Below are 21,875 nucleotides of genomic sequence, written 5' to 3'. Positions count from 1 at the left end.
TTTTTTGAGATGGAGTCTTACTCTGATGCCCAGGCTAGAATACAGTGGCGTGATCCCAGCCCACTGCAACCTTCGCCTCCAGGGTTCAAGCGATTCTCGTGCCTCAGTCTCCAGAGCAGCTGGGATTACAGGCAGCCGACACCACACTAGGCTAATTTTCGTATTTTTGTAAAGATGGGGTTTCATTATGTTGGCCAGGCTGGTCTCGAACGCCTAACCTCAAGTAATCTGTTTGCCTTAGCTTCCCAAAGTGCTAGGAAGATACACTTCTAATAACAGCACTTCAACTACATATTTGGTTGAAACAGTTGAAACTGCTATTGCAGTTACAACACAGGTAACAAGAGGTAAACTTCTAATATGTAATAGATTTGACTTTTCATCTAGAATTAGAACCAATATTATTAAATTTGTATAGATATTTGCATTAGCGGAAATCCCATTTTGTTCATGTCGTTTTTAAATAAAGTGACTTATTTAAAATTTAGTTGCATTTTAAAAATCTGTGTTATGGGAATGGTAACACTGACTGCAGGCAGGGAGATGAGCCAATTGTGAGAGAGGCGGAGATGAAGCTGAGTGGTCCTCCCGGTCCCCCAAGGCCCGGCGGTGGCTCGATGGGTGGGAGAGCGCCCCCTGGAGGGCTTGTTGGTTCCTGGCTCTTTGTCAGCCTCCGGCCCCGCCCGGGCAGGCCAATCCTTTCCTCGTTTATCCGGTATTAAGTCACGCTGTGTGCTAAGTACCGTGGCCAGGCAGCAGTTAGACAACGCGCTGAGGCAAAATAGGGAACTAAGGAAGAATGGGGGACCCCAAAGCCAACTTGGTGGCATCACACGCAGGAGCCGGACCCGCGGCCCCCGCGCCACAGCGCTGAGGGGTGGGACCGCCGGGGCGGGGCGGGGCAGGGGCGGGGTAGGGGTGGGACCGCCGGGGCGGGGCGGGGCAGGGGCGGGGCCTGTCACGGGGGAAACCGCCGTCCTAGCAGCTGCGCGCGCAGTTTGAACCGCTGCCCCCCGCGCGGCAACCGCCTCCGAACGCCGGTTGGGGCCGACGCGCCTCGGAGACTCAGAGACGCCGAGGCCTCTGTGACGAGGTGGCTGCAGCCAGGCCGGAGGCGTCAGCACGACGGAGCGGCTTCCGGGCGTTGGCGCGCAGACCTGAGGGAGCGGGGCCCCGCTTTTCCGCCTGCGCCCCAGGCCCTTGTAGACCGGGATTCGCGTCCTGGAGTGAGAAAGCAGCAGTGGCCAGGCCGCCGGTAAGTCAAGGCCCGTCCTCACCCGCCGCCGGGTTCGGGTCCGCCTAGAGAGCGGGCTGAGGGTCACCGGCTGGAAACAATGCCGCAGCTCGAGCGGACTCCCACCCTAGCAGCTTTTTCTTTATTTATTTTATATTTTTGAGGCAGGGTCTCCCTCTATCACCCAGGCTGGGGTGTGGTGGCGCGATCTCGCCTCACTGCAACCTCTGCCTCCCCGGTTCGAGCGATTCTCCCGCCTCAGCCTCCCGAGTGGCTGGGATTACAGGTGTGCGCCACCACACCCGGCTAACTGTGGTATTTCTAGTAAAGACGGGTTTCCCCATGTTGGTCAGACTGGTCTCGAACTCCTGACCTCAGATGATCTGCCCACCTCGGCCTCCCAGAGTGCTGGGATTATAGGCGTGAGCCACCGCCCGCCTGCAGTAGTGGCCTCTGAGGGCTACTCAGGCACCGCCTGTTTCTGGCTTGGAGAAGGGGGAAATTGACAATAAAGTAGCCTTACAGGGATCCGTGTTCAGGCCTGCCACCATTGCAGATGTCAGTGTTGTCCCAACTAGGGTCCCTAGAATTACCCAGGATGTGAGCAGCACTGACTGATTCATCAGTGGTTTTCAGCAAAACAGGTGGGTGTCTTACCTACCAGCCTCGTCTGCTCATTGCCTCTTTCCAAGGCGTTCTCACAGGCGCAAACACTTTCTCTTTTTCCATTAATTCCAATAGGCAAGATTTTGGAGTCTCCTTTAAGGTCCTGTGACCAGGTTGCAGGACGCCGGGGAGGCTCAGCTCCGGGATGGGCTGTGCCCCACGTGCTCAGGTCCTTGCGCTCTCCTCCACCCAAGAATGGATAGATGCCCTGGCGCCGTGATATTGTTCAAGTACATATCGGACCCCAAGAGCTTTTGCAGAAAAGCGATTTATTAGGCAGACAGAGAAAGAAAAGTACGGAGAGAGAGAAAGCCAGCTCCCACGCTGTCGTGGAAGGGGATCCCAGAGAGGGGAAATCCGCACAGGTGAGGGGCAGGGGGTCTTTTAATCCGGGAGTTATTCCCGCCGCATCCAAGTTCTTGTCCCATGAGAGGAGTTCCTTCAAACTTCGCTGGAGTGATTGATCTTTGACTTGACATCGGATTGGCTCTGTTCCACCTACAGTCCTCCCATAGCTTTCGCTGCCTTTTCTAAACAAACGACGCTCACCTGGGGAGTCTATCTTCCGTCACGAGGTAAAGCTAATCAAAGACCTCTAAGCTCCTGGATGGAGACGTGAAAGAAGGCAGGTTGAACACATCGCTGGGAAGGCCTTGCCTTTGAAACCACGCCCCTTGTGGACCTGGGAAGAGAAGTTAATACATTCCCTCAGTCCCAGTTTCTGAAAGATAGCCCAAGTAATCTCTCCATTTCTCTGCCTTTTACATGTCTGGATTCCTCCAGAGACATAAACCCTGACTAGGACCTCCGAGTAGCTGATATTACAGGTGCCCAACCCCCCGTCCGGCTCATTTTTGTATTTTTAGTAGAGATGAGGGTTCACCATGTTGGCCAGGCTGGTCTTGAACTTCTGACCTCAGGTGATCTGCCTCTTTGGCCCCCCAAAGTGCTGGGATTGCAGGCATGAGCCACCACACCCAGCCGATTTCTTTTTTTCTTTTTGGGAGACAGAGTCTTACTCTATTGTCTAGGCTGGACTGCAGTGGTACAATCTCAACTCACTGCAACCTCTGCCTCCCAGGTTCAAGTGATCCTCTTGCCTCAGCCTCCCAAGTAGCTGGGATATAGGCACATGCCACCACACCCAGCTAATTGTCTTTTATTTTTAATAGAAACAGGGTTTTGCCACGTTGGCCAGGCTGTTCTCAAACTCCTGATCTCAGGTGATCCACCGCCTTGGCCTCCCAAAGTGCTGTGATTACAGCTGTCAGCCACCACACCTGGCCCTCTCTTTTTTGAGAAAGTGTGTCGTTCTTTTGCCCAGCTGGAGAGCATTGACTAAATCATGACTCACTGCAATCTCAACCTTCTGGGCTCAAGCCATCCTCTTGCCTCAGCCTTTATCACAGGCATGCCTCACCGTGCTGAGCTAATTTTTAATTTTTTTGTAGAAATGAGGTCTCACTATGAGAAACATACTCAGGCTGGCCTCGAACTGCTGAGCTGAAGCAATCCTCCCGCCTCCCAAAGTGTTAGGATTGCAGATGTAAGCCACTGCACCCAGCCTAGTCTCATTTTTAATTTAAAATATTTTATCAATCTTTATATTAATTACATGCTTAAATGATATTTTAAATACATGAGATTAAATAAAATATATTGAAATTAATTTCACTTGTCCCTATTTACTTTAACATGACTCCTAGAAAATTTTAAATTATACCTATATATATGGCTCACATTATATTTCTTTTGGAAAACACTATTATAAAAGTTTTGAGGGCTGGGTGTGGTGGCTCACACCTGTAATCCCAGCACTTTGGGAGGCCAAGGCAGGCGAATCACCTGAGGTCAGGAATTCAAGACCAGTCTGGCCAATATGGTGAAACCTCACCTCTACTAAATACACAAATTAGCTGGGCGTGATGGCAGGCACCTGTAATCCCAGCTACTTGGGAGGCTGAGGCAGGAGAATCACTTGAATTTGGGAGGTGGAAGTTGCAGTGAACCAAGATCACGCCATTGCACTCCAGACTGGGCAACAGAGCAAGACTCTGTCTCAAAAAAAAAAAAAAATGTTTTAAGATATTGGAAACTTCTTATAATGTTCAGAAAAATTGCCTTCCCCACTCCCCCCAAACCTCACATTGACCCTTATTATCTCCTAGAAAATACCACTACCTACTCTTATCCTATGTAATCCATATCAAACAACCTTACTAACCCAGCTCAACTCAAAGGCTTTGGCAGTTAAAGAGCCATAGGCTAACTACAGATCGTCTAGGACTGCAGAATTACAGTCACTTTTAAGAGAAAGGTTCAAACTTCCCTCAGCTTTTGCATTAGAACCAATTCAGTTCCTGGCAGACCCATCTCTACTGCTTTGGCTGTTTGATTGTCCAGTTTTGCATAAGTGAACTGTAAAGAAATAATAGAGAAGAGAAGAAAGATGTCATCAAGGAGGGTGGTCACCTCCCCAGCTTTCACTCCAAATTATATTGTTACAGACTCTGGTATTACAGCATCCTTGGCCTGACTTCTTTTTAACAGTCACACCACTTTAAAAAGTAATTAGCTTTAGTGAAGACATTGCCCGATGCTCTAGCCTGAAGTATAAATAGGGACAGAAAATTATCTGTAAATGTAAGCTCTCACTTGAGCAATCTCCTTTAGTTATGGAATATAAAATGGGTGTACTCCAATATATCCATCTTTAGTGTTTTGAATGGCTCTCAAAAGCAGTGTGATGAGAGATGTTAGCTGTGAATCAGTGTGTACTGGATGAGGTCCTAATCCATTCCTTCCAGAGCCTCTAGTCCATGGAAAGAGTTCTTTGTTAGTTCACATGAGTGCTGGTTGTTCAAAAGAGACTGGCATCTCTTTCTTGCTCCCTCTCTCACCTGCTCTTCCTTCACCTTCTACCAAGGGTTAAAACATCAGAAGCCTAGCAGATGCTGATGGCATGTTTGTACAGCTTGCAAAACCATAAGCCAAATAAAACTCTTTATAAATTGCCCAGCCTCAGGTATTCCTTTACAGCAATGCAAAATGGATTGACACTTGGTTTATGTCTTCCTAAGGAAAGATATGGCTGTTTGTGAGCTACCTCATCCAGGAGTATGTTTTGCCTACTCACTGCTGACCCATCTGTATTAGTCCGTTTTCACACTGCTTATGAAGATATACCCGAGACTGGGCAATTTACAAAAGAAAGAGGTTTATTGGGCTTACAGTTCCACATGGCTGGGGAGGCCTCACAATCATGGTAGAAGGCAAGGAGGAGCGAGTCACATCTTATGTGGATGACAGCAGGCAAAGAGAGAGCTTGTGCAGGGAGACTCCCGATTTTAAAGCCATCAAAGCTCTTAAGACTTATTCGCTATCACAAGAATAATAGAGGAAGGACCTGCCCCCATGATTCAATTACCTTCCACCAGGTTCCTCCCATGACACATGGGAAGTGTAGGAGTTCCAATTCAAGATGAGATTTGGGAGGGGACACGGCCAAACCATATCACTGTCCCATCATAAGGCTCCGTCTCAGCTGTGCTTCTGAACTGCTTTGCCTCAGGAGCCACAGTATTTGACAAAGCCTTAGAAGCTGGATCTCCACTCTGTAGACACCTGCAGGTGACTGAAATAAGATTGCTCCATCAGGGTGGGAGGATCTACCATCATATAGCCATATAATTTATTAGGAAATTAATAAAGCTTTAAGCAAAAAAGCCTTGGCAAGTTGAGTTGGGAAAGAATGTCTACCGCTGGCTCAAATTACTGCCTTTCTGAGGCTTCCCTTTCAGCCAACATGCAAAGGTCCATCTTATATGCAACAGCACCTTTCAGCCATGATCAACTCAGCACGCTGAGATAGGATAGAGGTATGTACACCACAGAATGCAAAATGTTTGGGAATCCCTGGAAGCATAACAGGCGGGAACAGTAAGTTGAAGCTCAAGCATTCTTCTTGGCACTGAATAAGGTTTAGGTCTTGTCCTGATCTCTAGCTTTTGGTAGTGAAGCTGTTTGGCCCATAATTTTGTTACAAGATATTTAACTACAAATTCAACATCTTTAATAGACATAGAACTACTTAGATTATGCATGTACATGAGCGTTGGTAGTATCCATCTTATAAGGAATTTGTCCATTTCCTTACAAGACTTAGATGACTAAGTTGACTTTATGGGCATACGATAATTTGTGATATTGTTCTATCCTTTTAATGTCCTGAGACCTGTAGCATTGTCCCTATTTTCATTGCAGATGTTGGTAATTTGTGTCTTCTCTCTTTTTCTTATCAGTCAGGCTAAATTAGTTTGGGCACTACTGACATTTTGGGCTGGATAATTCTGTCGTATGGGGCTTACCTGTGCATTACAGGATGTTCAGCCACATCCCTGGCCTCCACCCACTAGACCTAGCAGCACTCCTCCAGTGGTGACAACCAAAATATCTCCAGATATTGCTAAATGTCTCCTGAAAGGCAGAATTGCCCCTGGTTGCTTATCACCATTTTAGACTACTTTATCTCTGTTACCATGCCTTCTATTTCAAGCATTTTCATTTAATGTATATAATTTTTTTCTCTGCTGAAATTCCTCTCTGGTCATTCATGTTGCTGTCTATCTTTTTCCACTAGAAACTTCAATATATATGATTAATATATTAATCAAATTTATTTTAAATTCCCTCTCTCTTAGTTCTAACACTTAGATTATCTGTGAGTGTGGTTCTGTTGATTACTTCCCTTCTTCACAATGAGTTGTTTTTTTCTTTTTCATGCTCTTTTACAAATGCCAAGCATCTTGTGTAGAACAGTAAGGGTTAAGATAATCTATGTCCCAAAATAAGCATGCTTTTTCTGCTAGGTCAGTAATGTGAATCTTGAATCAGTCTACTCAGTAGTTAAGCTGGGTTTGGGTTATATTGGTCCATCTTCAGTACATCACCAGGTTCAGCTTCCTCTAATATTACCTTATGCTTAGGCTGGAGTGCTGGAGGGATTTTCTCAATATCCTATTTCATTCTCAGCTTCTAGTCTTCTCAATGATCCCATACCACACAGTAGTCTCTCCATGCTTTTGCCTTTCACTCGGCTTGTTACTTGGTGTTTGCTCTCTTGGTAGAGGAGGCCAGAAGACTATTGATCATCCTGGTCCAACCTCAGTCTTGGGCAAGGAATGGTCTGGGCAGATTTTTTTTTACCTTTTCCACATTAAGAGCTTACATCCCTGTATCAGTCTGTTTTCACACTGCAATAAAGAACTACCCGTGACTGGATAGTTTATAAAGGAAACAGGTTTAATTGACTCACAGTTCCACTTTGCTGGGAGGCCTCAGGAAATTTACAATCTGGCAGAAGGGGAAGCAAAGCACATCTTAGATGGTGGCAGGAGGGAGAGAGAGTAAAGGGGAAGGTGCCACTTTTTTAAACCATCAGATCTCATGAGAACTTCCTCACTATCACAAGAATAGCATTGGGGAAACTGCCCCCATGATCCAATCACCTCCCTCAACAGGTGGGGATTACAATTTGAGATGAGATTTGGGTGGGGACAAAAAGCCAAACCATACCTTTCCCCTAACAGATCTTCACCACCAAGGGAGGCTCTCTAGTCTCCTGCCTTGTCCCGAGTCTTTTTCATCAGTACCCAGTAGAGATCATGCAAGAGAGACTAAAAGTGGAAGCAAATTATTTTTGTGTCTGAGGCTCTCAGGGGTTTTATACTCTCATGCTAGTCCACACTTGACCTTTAGCAATTAATTAACAATTTTAGCTGAATTCTTATCAGCGTATGAGGTACTTGATGTCTCTTCTTTAGTGCTCATGTCCCTTTGCTCGTTTGCCAGGCCAGTCTTGCCTTGGATTTCAAGCTACTTGATTGGCCTGTGACCTTAGGTGGGGTGACCAGTTATTCCAATTTGCCTGGATCTGAGAAATTTCCCAGGATATGGGGATTTTACTTCTAATATTTGGAAAATCCAGTTGGTCTCACTAACCTCAGACCTCTGAGTTTCAGGAAAAATTATTACTTTTTTTTTTTAATTGTACTTTAGATTCTGGGGTACATGTGCAGATCATGCAGGATTGCTGCATGGGTACATGCATGGCAAGGTGGCTTGCTGCCTTCATCCCTCCATCACCTATATCTGGTATTTCTCCCCTTGTTACACTTCCCCACCCTCCTTACCCCCTGCAGTCCCTCCCCTCCCCACCCCCCGCAACTGACCGAAGTAAAATTATTTTGTAGTTTTTCTGGTTGTTGGCATAGAGCGATGCTCTTTCTAGGTTTCTACATCTGAGGCAGAAGACAAATCACTGAAATATTTATTCATGTTGAATATGGACAAAAGTGGCTCTTGAGATAGTGAGAAACCATACGGGGAAAACATCTGTTTCTTACTAAATCAGGGGGGTTCTTGTGAAGTCATCCTTAAAATAGAGAATAAGTGATATCATTTCAGTATCTGCCACTTTTGTCTATCAGCAGCAGATTTATCTGATTACCTAAATGAACTCTCATTGAAGAGGTAGGTCCACACCTATTCCTTCTACACCTGTAGTCAGCATTCAACTAGCACCAGACTTATATTTTACTCCCAGCAGCTGAGCATCTTTCATATATTTTTGAGCAAAACTTTTTTCAAAAAAAATCTATATTCTCTCTTGTCAAAGGAAGATGCTGAGTGTAGCAATAACCTTCAAACATTAATATTGGCCACTTTGGGTGAATAAGTACATGTGTGTACACATGCATGTATAATCTTGCTATCAGCTGCCTGGGGGCATACTTGGTTTATGTTGCCATGGGCAGTACCTCTGGTATAGTATTCTTTTATTTCAGATATCATGGAAACCAGGAGTGTTTGTGACCCTTACAACCATCACTAGTGGGGTTATGTGGTAGGCAGCCTAAAGGAAATGCACTGTATCTGGTGTGACAATGAAAGCTTTATCGTTTGCTCAATTACTCTTGAGCATCCTTGAGTATTCAAGAAAAATATAACCTCTTGAGGAGCTTATAGTATATGCACGTGCTATCTTTCTATTAAATAGTCAAGATAGTGACATTAGTACCATAGAATCAACACAGAAATATTATAACTGGGAACATTTATAAGTTCAACAACTGTAGGCTTTATATAGCTGTAGATATAAAAATAACAACTAAGACCTGTATTGTGTTTATAATGTGCCAAGCATTGTCCTAAACATTTTACATTCATTATTACACTGAATCCTCACGTGTATAAGCTTCATAACAACCCTATGATGATAGGTGTTATTGTCCACATATTACAGATTAGAAAAATAAGGAACAACAGGACTAAGAAATGTGTTCAAGGTCACATTAATAGCAAGTGGTAACAGTGAGACTTGAGCCTATGCAGTTGGTTTCTAGAGTTTTGTTTTTGTTTTTGTTTTTTTTCTTTTTTTTAAGAAGGAGCCTCGCTCTGTCACCTAGGCTAGAGTACAGTGCCGAAATCTCAGCTCACTGCAACCTCCACCTCCCAGGTTCAAGCAATTCTGCCTCAGCCTTCTGAGTAGCTGGAATTACAGGCACTTGCTACCACGCCCGGCTAATTTATATTTTAATAGAGACAAGATTTCACCATGTTGGCCAGGCTGGTCTTGAACTCCTGACCTCAGGCAATCCGCCCGCCTGGGCCTCCCAAAGTGCTGGGATGACAGGTGTGAGCCACCGTGCCCAGCCCTCCAGAGTTCTTTCAACCACTGTTAACAGTGGTCAAAAATACAGAAGAGAAAAAATATTTCAACTTTCAAGACGATGTAGAGAAAATGAGAGTTGTATATGTGAAAAAAAGCCCGTAAATACCACTTTGATTTTAGGTCATATGCCAACCAAGGATGTACAGAAAGCTGAAAGAGGACATGCTAAGGAAAAGAAGTTAGCAAGCAGTATGATGATGCCCTGGGCTCATAAGTCAGCAGACAGCATGATTATACAGACAGTTGTGCCCGTTTGATGAAAATGTCATGTGTTGCAGATGACTCAGTAACAGTGGAAGTGCAAAAAAAAAAAAAAAAAAAAAAAACTCTTGCAGGAAGAGCTCTACCTCTGCATATAAAATACTTGAGTACTTTCATTTCAAAATTAAAGATTACTCAGAAACCACTTGCCATACAGAAGAAATTTAGGATGGAAACTTTTATCAAATGATTGAGAATGTGTTAGGCCATTCTTACATTGCTATAAGGAAATACCTGAGACTGGGTAATTTATAAAGAAGAGGTTTAATTGGCTTATGGTTCTACAGACTGTACAGGAAGCATAGCTCTAGCATCTGTTCTGTTTCTGAAGAGGCCTCAGGGTGCTTTTACTCATGGCAGAAGGTGAACTGGGAACAGGCATGTCACATGGCAAAAGCAAGAGTAACACTAACTGATGAGAACTCACAGTCACCAAGGCAGCACCAAACCATGAAGAATTCATTCCCACCACCCAAACACCTCCCACCAGGCCCCACCTCCAACATTGGGAGTTACAATTCAATATGAGATTTGGGTGGGGACAAATATCCAAACTATTAGGTTGGTGCAAAAGTAATTTCAGTTTAATACATCAGAGAATAAAACTAATGAATGGAATGTATGAAGAACTTTGCTTTGAAGGTAATATCATGGATGTTATCAACACATGTGAAGCAAAGTAGATTCACAAATGAATATCTCCCAAACTCCCAAACTGGTTCTTGTAAGAGGAAACATAGGAAAGACAGGACAGTCAACAAGAATATTCAAAGTATTTGGCAAGGGCTGTCTTGAAAGAGTAGGATGCTTTGAGAGTTTTATGATTGGTTTTTCAAGCCAACTGATTATTATAACAAAGTATATTAAAACTACGTATGAGGTGAAGTATTTTAGCCTAGCCCAAGGGAAATCACTAATATCTTCTCTATACCTACTGGGTGACCTAGATGATAAAATGCAGCTTTTATTAAGTGGCACTTATTTATGTGTGAGCCTGATATTCTTACAGACACACACACAAAAAAAGGTCAGGGAGGGTATAGTGGTGACCTGGGAATAGGGAGAAAAACTCAGATTGTGTTGAAAGATAAAAGGCAGAAATTTTATATGTTGGTTTCCTTTTTTTTTTTTTTTTTTTTGAGATGTAGTCTTGCTTTGTCGCCCACCCAGGCTGGAGTGCAGTGGGATGATCTTGGCTCACTGCAACCTCTGCCTCCCAGGTTCAAGCAGTTCTCTGCCTCAGCTTCCCGAGTAGCTGGGATTACAGGCATGTGCCATCATGCCCGACTAATTTTTGCATTTTTAGTAGAGATGAGGTTTCATCATCTTGGCCAAGCTGGTCTTGAACTCCTGACCTCCTGATCCACCTGCCTCGACCTCCCAAAGTGCTGGGATTACAGGCATGAGCCACCGTGCCTGGCAAGGTTGGTTTCTTAAGGTTAACTTTATAGTCCAAAAGGTATAGAGAGGTGATAATCCAGTACAATTTGTAGACATTAATCAAAAGATATAGCATATTTTGTGCTTTACTGTGGCACATTTATCCTTAAGACAAGGTAAACAATTATTGAATATAACAAGCTCAGCTATTAGAATTTTCTACTCAAAAGAACTGAGTGAAGATGTCCTTTTAAAGAACGAATTGTGTGTTTAAGGTATTGTTGTCAGTGAGGAGGAGAAGGAGCACTGCTCTCCTAAGATCAGCTGTATTCCAAAGCCATGGTTATGCTTTTGTTTAAAAAAATGATTATTGCTTTCTAAATTGAAGTGATCCCAGGGAAGACTGGCTTTGAGGCTTGGTGAAGGTTATATTGTGATTAAAGGACACAGAGGACATTGGATTGACAGTGTTCAATGTGTGTGGCTTTTCACGTCTCCCCAGATCCTCCCAGGTTGTTTATTTAGGCTGTTAAAACCTAGTATTCTATCTTCTCAGGAAAGGAGCTTATCAAACCTCTTTTATCCTCAACTATATTATCTTGAAATTGCAGTGTATTAACTCACATCGTTGCAAAAACTGCCTTTCACTTGTCTGACCATCTGGATCTAACATTCGATATGCAAGAACAATCCTTGTTAAGCTGTCATCACTGTCTTGCCACATTGCCTACAGTTGATATGATAATGATTAGGCATCGTAACATACAGTCATTTTGCAACAGTGGAAGGAGAAGACATTGTAAGGGATGTGTGCATACAGCTCCCTGCAAGTAAGAGGTATAATGGGGCTGAACAAAGCAAGAGGTATAATAGGGTCTGGCCAGGTGTCACCACATACATGGGGAGACATAGCTGGATGTTGGATGCATCATAATGTTTACAGGCATAACAAAACCCGACTGCATATGTTTTTGCCATAGCCTCAGTCAGTAGCTTGCCACAGGGAGGCATTACCCACAGACCTTTCTGTGGGAACTATTTGGTTGTTCAGATACCTGTCTGGCATATCACAAGGCATAGGCAGCTACTGACTAGCTGCCAGAATCAGTGACTATAATAATTGTTATAGGCCAGGCATGCTGGCACAAGCCTGTAGTCCCAGCTACTCAGGAGACTGAAATGGGAGGATCACCTGAGGCCAGGAATTTGAGGCTGCAGTGAGCTGGGATCATGCTACTATGCTTCAGCCTGGACAACAGAATGAGACTCTGTCTCAAAATGGAAAGAAGTGTGTATTTAAAAAAACTGTTATAATGGTTTCCTCACAGAATAAAGAGGGCTTGTATAATAGCTATGTTGACACTATCAATCAAAAAAATGGCAAATATTACTGTTTTTGAAGTTTTGGGAAGAATCTAATCCCCAAAAAGGGTATATTTTTCATAAACACAAGAAACAGGTGTACACATCCCAGATTTTATTAATGTTGTTTGAGGATTTGTGAGTGGGAGTTCAATAGCAAGCACAGGCTTGCTATTGAACAGTTTAATATTATATATTTCATTTTTTTTTTGTCATTACCTCTCTTTCCTCAACAAGACTTTCTGTATTTTCTCTTAAAGTTTTCAAAAATTTGAGGCCAATTGATGAACATTACTTTCACCCATAGTTAAGGTTTCACTGAAAATAGTAGGATATTACTGTTACTATTTTCTTTTCAGATTTTATTTGGAGAAAAGCAAGCATCTTTGCCTCTTTGGAGTAGGAAATTCACACTTGGAAAAGGTAGGATTTTCTTCCCCTTACTTGAAATTTGTGGGGGAAAAAAAAAAAGCATAATCTTAAAAATTGGACACTTTGTTAAAATTTTAAGATACTTTCTTTTTCGTTTTATGGATATTTTAAAATTAGGGATGAAGGCTGTAGATAGTATATCTCTGAATTTTAAGCAGTGTTTTAAATATGGTTTTTAGAAACTTCGACTAAACTTTTCTTGTTTTAATTTTTAAAGCTATTTAATTTTGTGAACTAATTACATTTCAAAGTAAAGTGAAAAGCGCTATGTCTTGGAACTTCACAAACTTTTACATTTTTGACTTTAGGCACTGATTATAAATGAAGATGGTGGGATGATGGTAGACAGGATTTAAGCCATGGCATTTGAACTATATGATCAAATGGGAAAGGGAAACCAGTTATCTCATTATTCATGAAAATATGCACTCATAGGTGATTGTTGAACAATGAGAACACATGGACACAGGGAGGGGAGTATCACATACTGGGATCTGTTTGGGGGGTGTAGGGGAGGGACAGCAGGGGGTGGGGAGGTTGGGGAGGGATAACATGGGGAGAAATACCAGATATAGGTGATGGGGGGGCCAATGGAAGCAGCAAACCACATTGCCATGTATGTACCTATGCAACAATCCTGCATGATCTGCACATGTACCCCAGAACCTAAAGTACAATAAAAGTAAAAATTTTTAGGAAAATATGCACTACAGTGTAAATGTGTCATTTAACAATGACACCTGTGTAATCACTACCCAGACTAAGAAATAGAAAATTATCAGCATTCTAGGAAATACATGCATATTGTTTCTAAGTAACAGCCCTTCACCTCCCCACAGGTGACCACTATCTTTACCTGTATACTAAAATTCTTTTTTTCATACCAGTGGTTCTCAAAGTGTGGTCTGGTATCAGCATTATCTGGGAATTTGTTAGAAATGCAAATTTTTGGGTCCATTCTCTGATCTATTACATTTATGTATTTTTTATGGGATGCATGTTTATATGATAAAAGTATAAAGCAATGAATCTCAAACTTTAGCATGTATCAGAATGACCTAGATGGCCTTTTAAAACACAAATACTGGGTCCTACCTAGAGTTTCTAATGATCTCTTTCTATTGTCTCTTTTAATTATTTGTTCCAATTTTCTTATAGACTGGATATATTTGACCCTGTGCTAGTCATTGCACTTGAAAATTCATTTTGTCGAAATAATTGTCTGGCCTATAATTAAGATACTTTGCCCCAAAGAGCACCTGTATTTGCTTTTGTTGGGTACCTGCAGGTAGTACAAATTTGGGTTCACCTGTTCAAAGTTTGATATTTCCTAGTCAACTCAGAAGCGTCTCATCACTTTCAGATTATTACAATTCTTGTTCACCTTCACTCTGAGATTTTGGATCCCAGATTGTTGTAGGAGAAGGTCTCCTGTCACACACCCCAACTTATATGAACCCAGGATTTTGTTTTCAATCTCCTCTGTATCCTGAAAGGCTGTCAAAATGGAGGTCCTAATGTTTTAGGATTAGCTAGTGCTTTCAGTGAAAAAGTGGCTTCAGGCTTACTTCTCTCTTGATTCTTTGCTTCTCTTTACTTTTGGTCTGATAATTCCTTACTATTTTATAACCTCTTTGATGCTTTTTAAAAGATTATTTGAAATATATTTTACCGAGTTTTTTAGTTGTTTTGTTTTCAGCTGGCAAACTGATCTAAATAACCTGGACCACCATTACTAGAAATGGAAAATAAATTAATAACACACAGTATTTTTCAAAATACTGTGATTTTTCAAAAACATTAAAAAGCAGCAGATGAGCCGGGCATGGTGGCTCATGCCTGTAATCCCAGCTCTTTGGGAGGCCGAGGCAGGTGGATTGCCTGAGGTCAGGAGTTTGAACCCAGCCTGGCCAACATGGTAAAACCCTGTCTCTACTAAAAATAAAAAAAAATAAAAAAAGTTAGCCAGGCATGGTGGCAGGCACCCATAATCCCAGCTACTCGGGAGGCTGAGGCAGGAGAATTGTTTGGACCTGGGAGGCCAAGGTTACAGTGAGCTGACATGGTGCCATTGCACTCCAGCCTGGACAACAAGAGTGAAACTCTGTCTCCAAAATAAAAAAAAGCAATTGTTGGGAATAAAAAGTTCTTTTTTTAGTCTACAATTTTAACCAAACATGGGACACACAAGATGGTTTGGATACAAAAAATTCTTTTTTGTTAGAAGATTCCCAGAGTTCCATATTTAAATCATGTTATGATCTTTAACCTTATGACCTTAAACAGTAATATAATCTTTAACCACTCTGGAGTGCTCTGATATTTACTCACTGGGTTCCAAGAAATGCTTCCCACAACTTCAGAAAGCCTCACAAAGTACAGAGGTATGCCTAGCACAAGATCCACTTTACAATTTGTGATACTGATATCAAACACTAGGCGCTCAGTCTAGGTCCCATTGCTTGCTGTGCAAAAAGAAGCAAGTAATGCCAGGGAAGGCTTTATTATTTCACAGTTGATGTCAACCAGAGAGACCAGAGCCAAACCTCAAATCCATCTCCCCTCTCCAACCAAAGTTAGGGATTTATATAGTGGGGAAGGAAAACAGGAGAGGCAAGGAAGATCAACAGGCAGCAGGTGGTCAAGTGGGGGATCTAATATCTCACTGTAACCACATGCAGAAAGACAGTGATTAGGGATGGGTAAGGAAGAGGAAGTTGTCAACAGCTAGCAGGTGCATTTCTATGTCTGGGTGCAGCGATTCAGAACGCCACAAGATGCAGGAACTCTCCAGGTCTGAGCTACAAATAACAGAGGGTGATTTTCACATCACATAGAGGCTTTCCAGCCATGGCAGTTCCTAAGTTACAAGGCAAGCTACGGCCAACCACCATCCAACCCTTAGCTGATAACTTTTATTTAAAACAACATGTTGACCTTTAAACCAATATGATACCACCATTTATTATTTTCATACAATTTATCACTTAAAATCAAAATACTGCTCTCACAGGTATAAAATTTCTTAGTATAAATTCCCATCTCTGATTATAAAATCCTACTTTACGAAAAGGTATGGAGAGCCCAGACCACCATGAAGGCCACTCAGTTTAACCACTTTCTTACAGACATATCTTATTGCATCCCGTGTGTTTTGTTGTCTGGGATACAGGTATTCTCCTTATTTAGTAGCACATGCTTCTCCTTTCCTTCCAGCTAGAATATGATCTAATGTTTCTTTGGCATTACTTTTTCATGGCTGGTCATATATAATAGCTGTATCACAGATTGCTGAAGTTGCCCAGTCAACTGAACTTTGGAAATTACATAACAAATACTGTTTCTGAGCCTAATAAGAATTTTAAGGAACAATTTAGTGGCCCCGGTGGTCTAGTTATGCCCAAATAGCTGCCACTACTGTATTCCTCAGACAGCCATTGGTGTGCACATGACCTTTATATCCAGTAAGTAGAAGAATGAGGAGTGGGCCTATGCTTTTTGCCAAAATCCAGAGTCCAGTTTTTGATGTTCAATATAGTTGTTAAAGAATGGGATCCTTTTGAGCACCTTGATGTTACAAGCACTGGTGCCTATTCCCTTGAACTCTCAGAATAATCTAGATATGGTTGAAGATTATGCTTAGGACAGCAAGGGGCAGGAAATGTATGTCTCGGCGTTTAGCGGTAGATCATCTTTCTGGCGGCACCAGCTAAATGACCAAGTGTGATTGCAGCTGATAAAGATTTGATAAATCTCACAAGCCTCTTCTCCACATGTGCTTTATTTCTACTGCAGTAGGACTTCCATTTATGATGACTTAATAAACTTTGCCTTTGCATAGGCTATCCATGTTCTAGAATTTGCCCAGTTTTTTACATGGTACCATGATTTCTCATCTCTCAATTTTCTGGAATGAAGTGTGTATATCCAGTATGTGGGATCTATATTTTACTGTATATGCAGCCTCTAATTAGATAATTTAGCATATAGCCAAAGGTACACAGTTCAATATTTTCTTCAGAAAATTTAACTCCTACAGATTCTGTGAATCATGTGAGATGTCCAGGGCAATGAGTGTAATCATTCCTTTTAAGGTAAAACTGCCCTCATAACCATTACTATTGTACTAGAATGAGGACTACTGACTTGCTGGCTATACGCATATTTCCATTGGTATTATAGACAGTTCTTTCAGTTCTTTCACTGTCTTCAATACAGATAGCAATTATCTCTGAGTTTATTTTTAAAAGTTTCCATGAGAGTTCTAGCTAAGAGCTGTGTGTCACTGGCATTGAACTTGCAGGAAATACCTGGTTGGAGCTCCTAGCCCAAAGTATCTCCAAACATGAGCACCCTTTCGTCCTCTTCACTGGAAATTAATACCTGGAATAGTACAGTAAACTCTTTGACCTATTGTAATTCCTTATCTTACTACAGTAAATTTTTCTTAGAGAAGAATTTCAAATAAGATTGGCTTCAAGAACCCTAACCAGCACGACCAGGGTTCTCAAGGGAGAGGGTGTTAGACTCTGGCTTTATTGGCAACCCAGTCTAGTTCTTTCCCTGTGTTCTTCAAAGCTTTTTTCTGAAGTGATTGGAACCAGTGGTAGAGATTGTATAGAAGGAATTGATATACAAAGAGTAGAACAGGGTCAGCTGGATGCTTTTTATAGCTAGCCAAAGTCAGCATGTGGTCAGTTTAGGATGAACTGTGATCAGTAGCTAAAGGTTCTTTGCTGCTAATGTATGGGAAGAAAATGAAAGGACTGGGCAGAAATAGTAGTGTGCCTTTCCTGTGTTTATCACCCATGCAGCATTTCCAGGCCTATTTGTTATTCTCTTAGCCTGTAGACTTCTACAAGGATACTTGTGGCTTAGTTTCCAATGTTTTACATTTCATGAAACGTTTGTATCTCAACCACACCCCACTCTATACCCCAACTTACTTGGCCACTCATCTGTTACTTGCACGTCAAGTCTACTGCTCCTGAGAGTTCCAAGTGGGAAGGTGTACAAATCTGGGGACACTGGCCTCCCAACTAGGGCAGTTGCATCAGAAGTGTCTGAAGTTTGGATATTAGGGTTGAAAGGCAGACAGTACAGTTAGCACTCTTACTTATTCTGGTATTTCCTTACCATGAAAGTTATGGGTTGCCCATCAATTTGGGCTTTTTTTCACCCCACTTTTCAATACTTAACTAATAGGTATTTCCATTGAGAACTTCCTTTTTCTCTTCTTTAAATTTCCCTCTGTTTTCATTTGGTTATTTTGAGAGCTAATATTCACACACGTATCCTAAATTATTTTTTCCAAAATTGTTATAGAAATGACTGCTATTATCTACTCTTCTATTCATTCCTCTTCCTTTTTCTTGAGCAGAACCTGATTTGCATGGGGTTGGGTGCACCGTGTGCTCAGCTAAAACACTACAGTACTCATCCTTCATTACTGATAAGTATGGCAGTGGAACACAGTTCTTGCCAATGAGGTTTAATCAAAGGTGTTGAGAGAGAGACCTAATAAAGCTCCTTAAAAGCTGGTAGCCCCATGCCATGTATTCTTTTGCCTTTCTTTCCCTTCTTCCCGCCTGCATGTTGGGGAAGATGCTGGACATAGAATAGATATCTCACAACAGTAAGGTGACCATGAGAGAGAGGCAAGATAATAGCGTGGGTCACATCTGAAAAGACTGTGTTAGACACTACATGTGAACTCAGTCAGAAACTGTGCTTTTTCCACACTACCACTATTTCTACCATCTTAGGGTTAGGAAAAAAAATGCCTTTGTCAAGACAGAGCCATACTGTTTGTATATTTCCAACACTGTTTGTAGTAGGACTTTATTGCCATCATTTAATTACTCTCACAGTCTGAGATGTAGACATTATTCTGCACCTGAATTATTAAAAATAACTACCAGTGTCTCTATGCCCCAGGTTGATACTCCTTAATTACAGAGGGCCCAGGATCTTTAAAAGGAAAGGTAGCATGCAATTTGAAATCAGTTCAGTAGATGGCAAGGTGGTCAATTTTGATAATTAGATAAGAATATTAGTATGCACAGCCAATGGGTTTTAAAATAGTAATAATATGTAAGTACCATGAGGTAGTTTTATAGCAAATTACATGTTTTAAATGTATACATTTATATTTTAAGTTTCATGGGGATGAATTTCTTGTTTTATTTCTATTTTCAGCCATATTTTCCTGTACTATTTGCCATATGAGAACACTGGGAAAGATTTAAGATCTCCAGATGTAAAGGGTTATTGAGAAAGAGTTGCCAAAAAAGGGTCACATATTAGTTAAATAAGTTATGATTATAATATAATATCTACAGTATCTCAGTTTATAGAAAGACAATATTCTGCATGCACTTCTATCTTAACTGGAAGGCTATTATAATATCAAGTTGCTAATACTGGGGCTTTTTCTAGCTAGATGGGATAATAGTTTTTTTTTTAGTGTTCTATTGCTTTGGTTTTTCTGTAATGAACTGGTATTACCTGTTCATAACTTCTTTAGAAGTTGAAAAAAATTCCTCCTGATGGACATTTAACAAGAGAAACAGAAGTATGTTGCTGAGAAATGAGTAACATCAAGTCAGGAAGAAGAGGAACAAAGGGACTCCTGCCTTTGCTGCTGATCCACCAGAACAGCCATCAGACTCCTCAGCCTGCTACTGGCTCACCAGCTGCGCCTGAGCTGGCTGTGGGATCCTGAGTGGCAATGGGCCCTCATTGTGACACCAAAGATCCTCTTTCTTGTCTTGTTATTTTTTCGTGTTACCTTATCCTATCCTATGTTAGTAATGTCTCTGTCTCTCTCTCTTTCTTCACCATAGTGGTGTGGGGTTGACTGTTTCTCACCATGTCTTCTCACAAGACTTTCATCATTAAGCGATTCCTGGCCAAGAAACAAAAGCAAAATCGTCCCATTCCCCAGTGGATTCAGATGAAAACTGGTAATAAAATCAGGTACAACTCCAAAAGGAGACATTGGAGAAGAACCAAGCTGGGTCTATAAGGAACTGCACATGAGATGGCATGCATATTTATGCTGTATCAAGATCATGATCATCTTACAATATCGAGCTGAAAATGTCACCACTATCTGGACTGCTGCACATGTTTTACTTGGAATATATCTTTCTCTTTTTGTATATGCTCTGTGCTAGTAAGGTGGATTCAGCAATAAATAGGTGAAAGCTTTTGTTTCAAAAATGTCTCTGTGACCTTTAAAAACTGTACCTTCATTTATTCAATAAACATCAGGATCTGTGCTCTATGCCAAACCCCTGGGTAATGCTGAGGATAACTAGTGAGCCAAATAGACCTTCAGCCTGTAGTGAGAGGGATAGATGCTAATTATATCATGCAGATGTATACAGTGGGACAAAATGAGATCAGGACTACAGAGGAAAATAAGATACAGAGAAGGCAGAGTTCCTGGGCAAGTGGAGAGACCCACTTTACATTATGCCTTCAGTATGTGTTCAGAACTCAATATAAGTTAGGACCTATAGGAGGCACAAGTTAGGTGAGTGAAGATTGTCATGGGGAGAGCAAGTCTTTTAGACAGAGGAAACAGTGTGTTTGAGGGCCCTGAGCAGTAGTGAGCATTATCTCCTTAGGGAAGTGGCAGGAGCATAGAAAGGAGCTGGCTGGAGCAGAGAAAGCAGAGGGAAGGACTCGAGGTGAGTTTGCAGAGGCCAAAATCACATAGGGCTTTATAAATTATAAGAACATTGTGCCTTTTTCTCCTAAGCAATCAGAAACCATTGAAAGGTTTTGAACTGAAATCATACTTCAATCGGGTTAGTTTTCACGTTGGCTGTGGTATGGAAAATGGATTGGAGTAAGAGGCAAGAATCGTATGGACAGAACAGGAGGCCATTGATAAAGTGCAAGTGTAAGTGACCAGTAAAGGGCCAGTCACAGATTTTGTCATAAATATAAATATTGCTACTCTATTTAAATAGGACATTATCTAGAGGGAGTGGTAGACCATGGTCTAGAATTTGTAACATTTCTAGCTAGCAGTCTCTGCCTGTCTTTTTCATTCTTCTCTACATGTGGGTTCTTGGGTTTGCCATAAATAAAATTCGGGACAGTGGTCATATCTGAGAGTTATGAGGTAATCTTTTTGCTCTTCTAAAAGTACTGCAGGCTCAGCTATTAAGAGAATTGAGCCAGTGATGAGTGCTTAATATGTGCCACGCACTATAGTGGGCTCTGGCATGTGGAGTGAGTAAAAATGGAGTCCCTCCTCTCATGGAACTCATTAAACTGGGAGTAGATATTAAATCCTGCAAATATATAATTATAAACTGTGAAGTGACTGTGTCTACTTGCCTTGTCAGTTACTAAAAAAAAAAAAATCTTAAGGAAATAATCTTCATGGGTCCCAGTCCCAGGGCTACCTTGTATGATCGTGCAGTTCGGCTGTTACACAAAGATGGCTGGCCAAGGGAGTTAATCAGGACTACAACTCTGCTAGAACTCCACTTGCCAAGCCACACCATTGTGCAAAGCTACATCCGCCCAGAGGGAAGGGTACATTTTTCTTTGTGCTAAGATGTCATGTAGGGCAGCTTCATCTCTCCCTCTGATACGGGGAGGGAATTCCCTATTCTCAAAATTGAATGGGGGCTCTACCACTTAAATATGTAGCTGCCCTGAACACAGACGTGTATATGAGGTGAAGGTCTAGGAATGAGGGAGTGCAATTTTATGCTTAGAAAAAAAATGGAATACACTCAATTCTCCATATTCATCATCCCACATCTGCAAATTCAACCGACCACA

The 21,875-nt window shown here is 41.8% G+C and overlaps 1 protein-coding gene across 3 annotated transcripts; it reads left to right on the top strand.

The window, feature by feature from the left end:
- Positions 1-953: 953 nt before the first annotated feature.
- On the top strand, positions 954-20,291 carry RPL39L (ribosomal protein L39 like). Of its 3 annotated transcripts, none has more exons than XR_005203522.1 (3): positions 954-1,255; positions 12,995-13,058; positions 19,594-19,895. XR_005203522.1 is itself a non-coding variant. In XM_017549568.2 (3 exons), exon 3 carries the CDS (start codon positions 19,939-19,941, stop codon positions 20,092-20,094), a length of 156 nt encoding a protein of 51 aa, XP_017405057.1. In that variant the 5' UTR covers positions 978-1,255; positions 12,995-13,058; positions 19,913-19,938; the 3' UTR covers positions 20,095-20,291. The 3 variants fall into 3 exon arrangements, 2 of the variants coding, with proteins under 2 accessions (XP_017405057.1, XP_037602013.1); XM_017549568.2 differs by lacking the exon at positions 19,594-19,895 and adding an exon at positions 19,913-20,291 and having other exon boundaries at positions 978-1,255; XM_037746085.1 differs by lacking the exons at positions 12,995-13,058; positions 19,594-19,895 and adding an exon at positions 19,913-20,291 and having other exon boundaries at positions 1,023-1,255.
- Positions 20,292-21,875: the final 1,584 nt, after the last annotated feature.

This window comes from Cebus imitator, unplaced genomic scaffold (genome assembly GCF_001604975.1).
Source record: "Cebus imitator isolate Cc_AM_T3 unplaced genomic scaffold, Cebus_imitator-1.0 Scaffold220, whole genome shotgun sequence".
In the NCBI taxonomy this organism is placed as follows: Eukaryota; Metazoa; Chordata; class Mammalia; order Primates; family Cebidae; genus Cebus; species Cebus imitator.
This window is presented reverse-complemented; position numbering and strand designations above follow the sequence as displayed.

Bases quoted from the DNA above. Each gene is read 5' to 3' on its own strand.
- RPL39L (XM_017549568.2), top strand. From the start codon at position 19,939: ATGTCTTCTCACAAGACTTTCATCATTAAGCGATTCCTGGCCAAGAAA.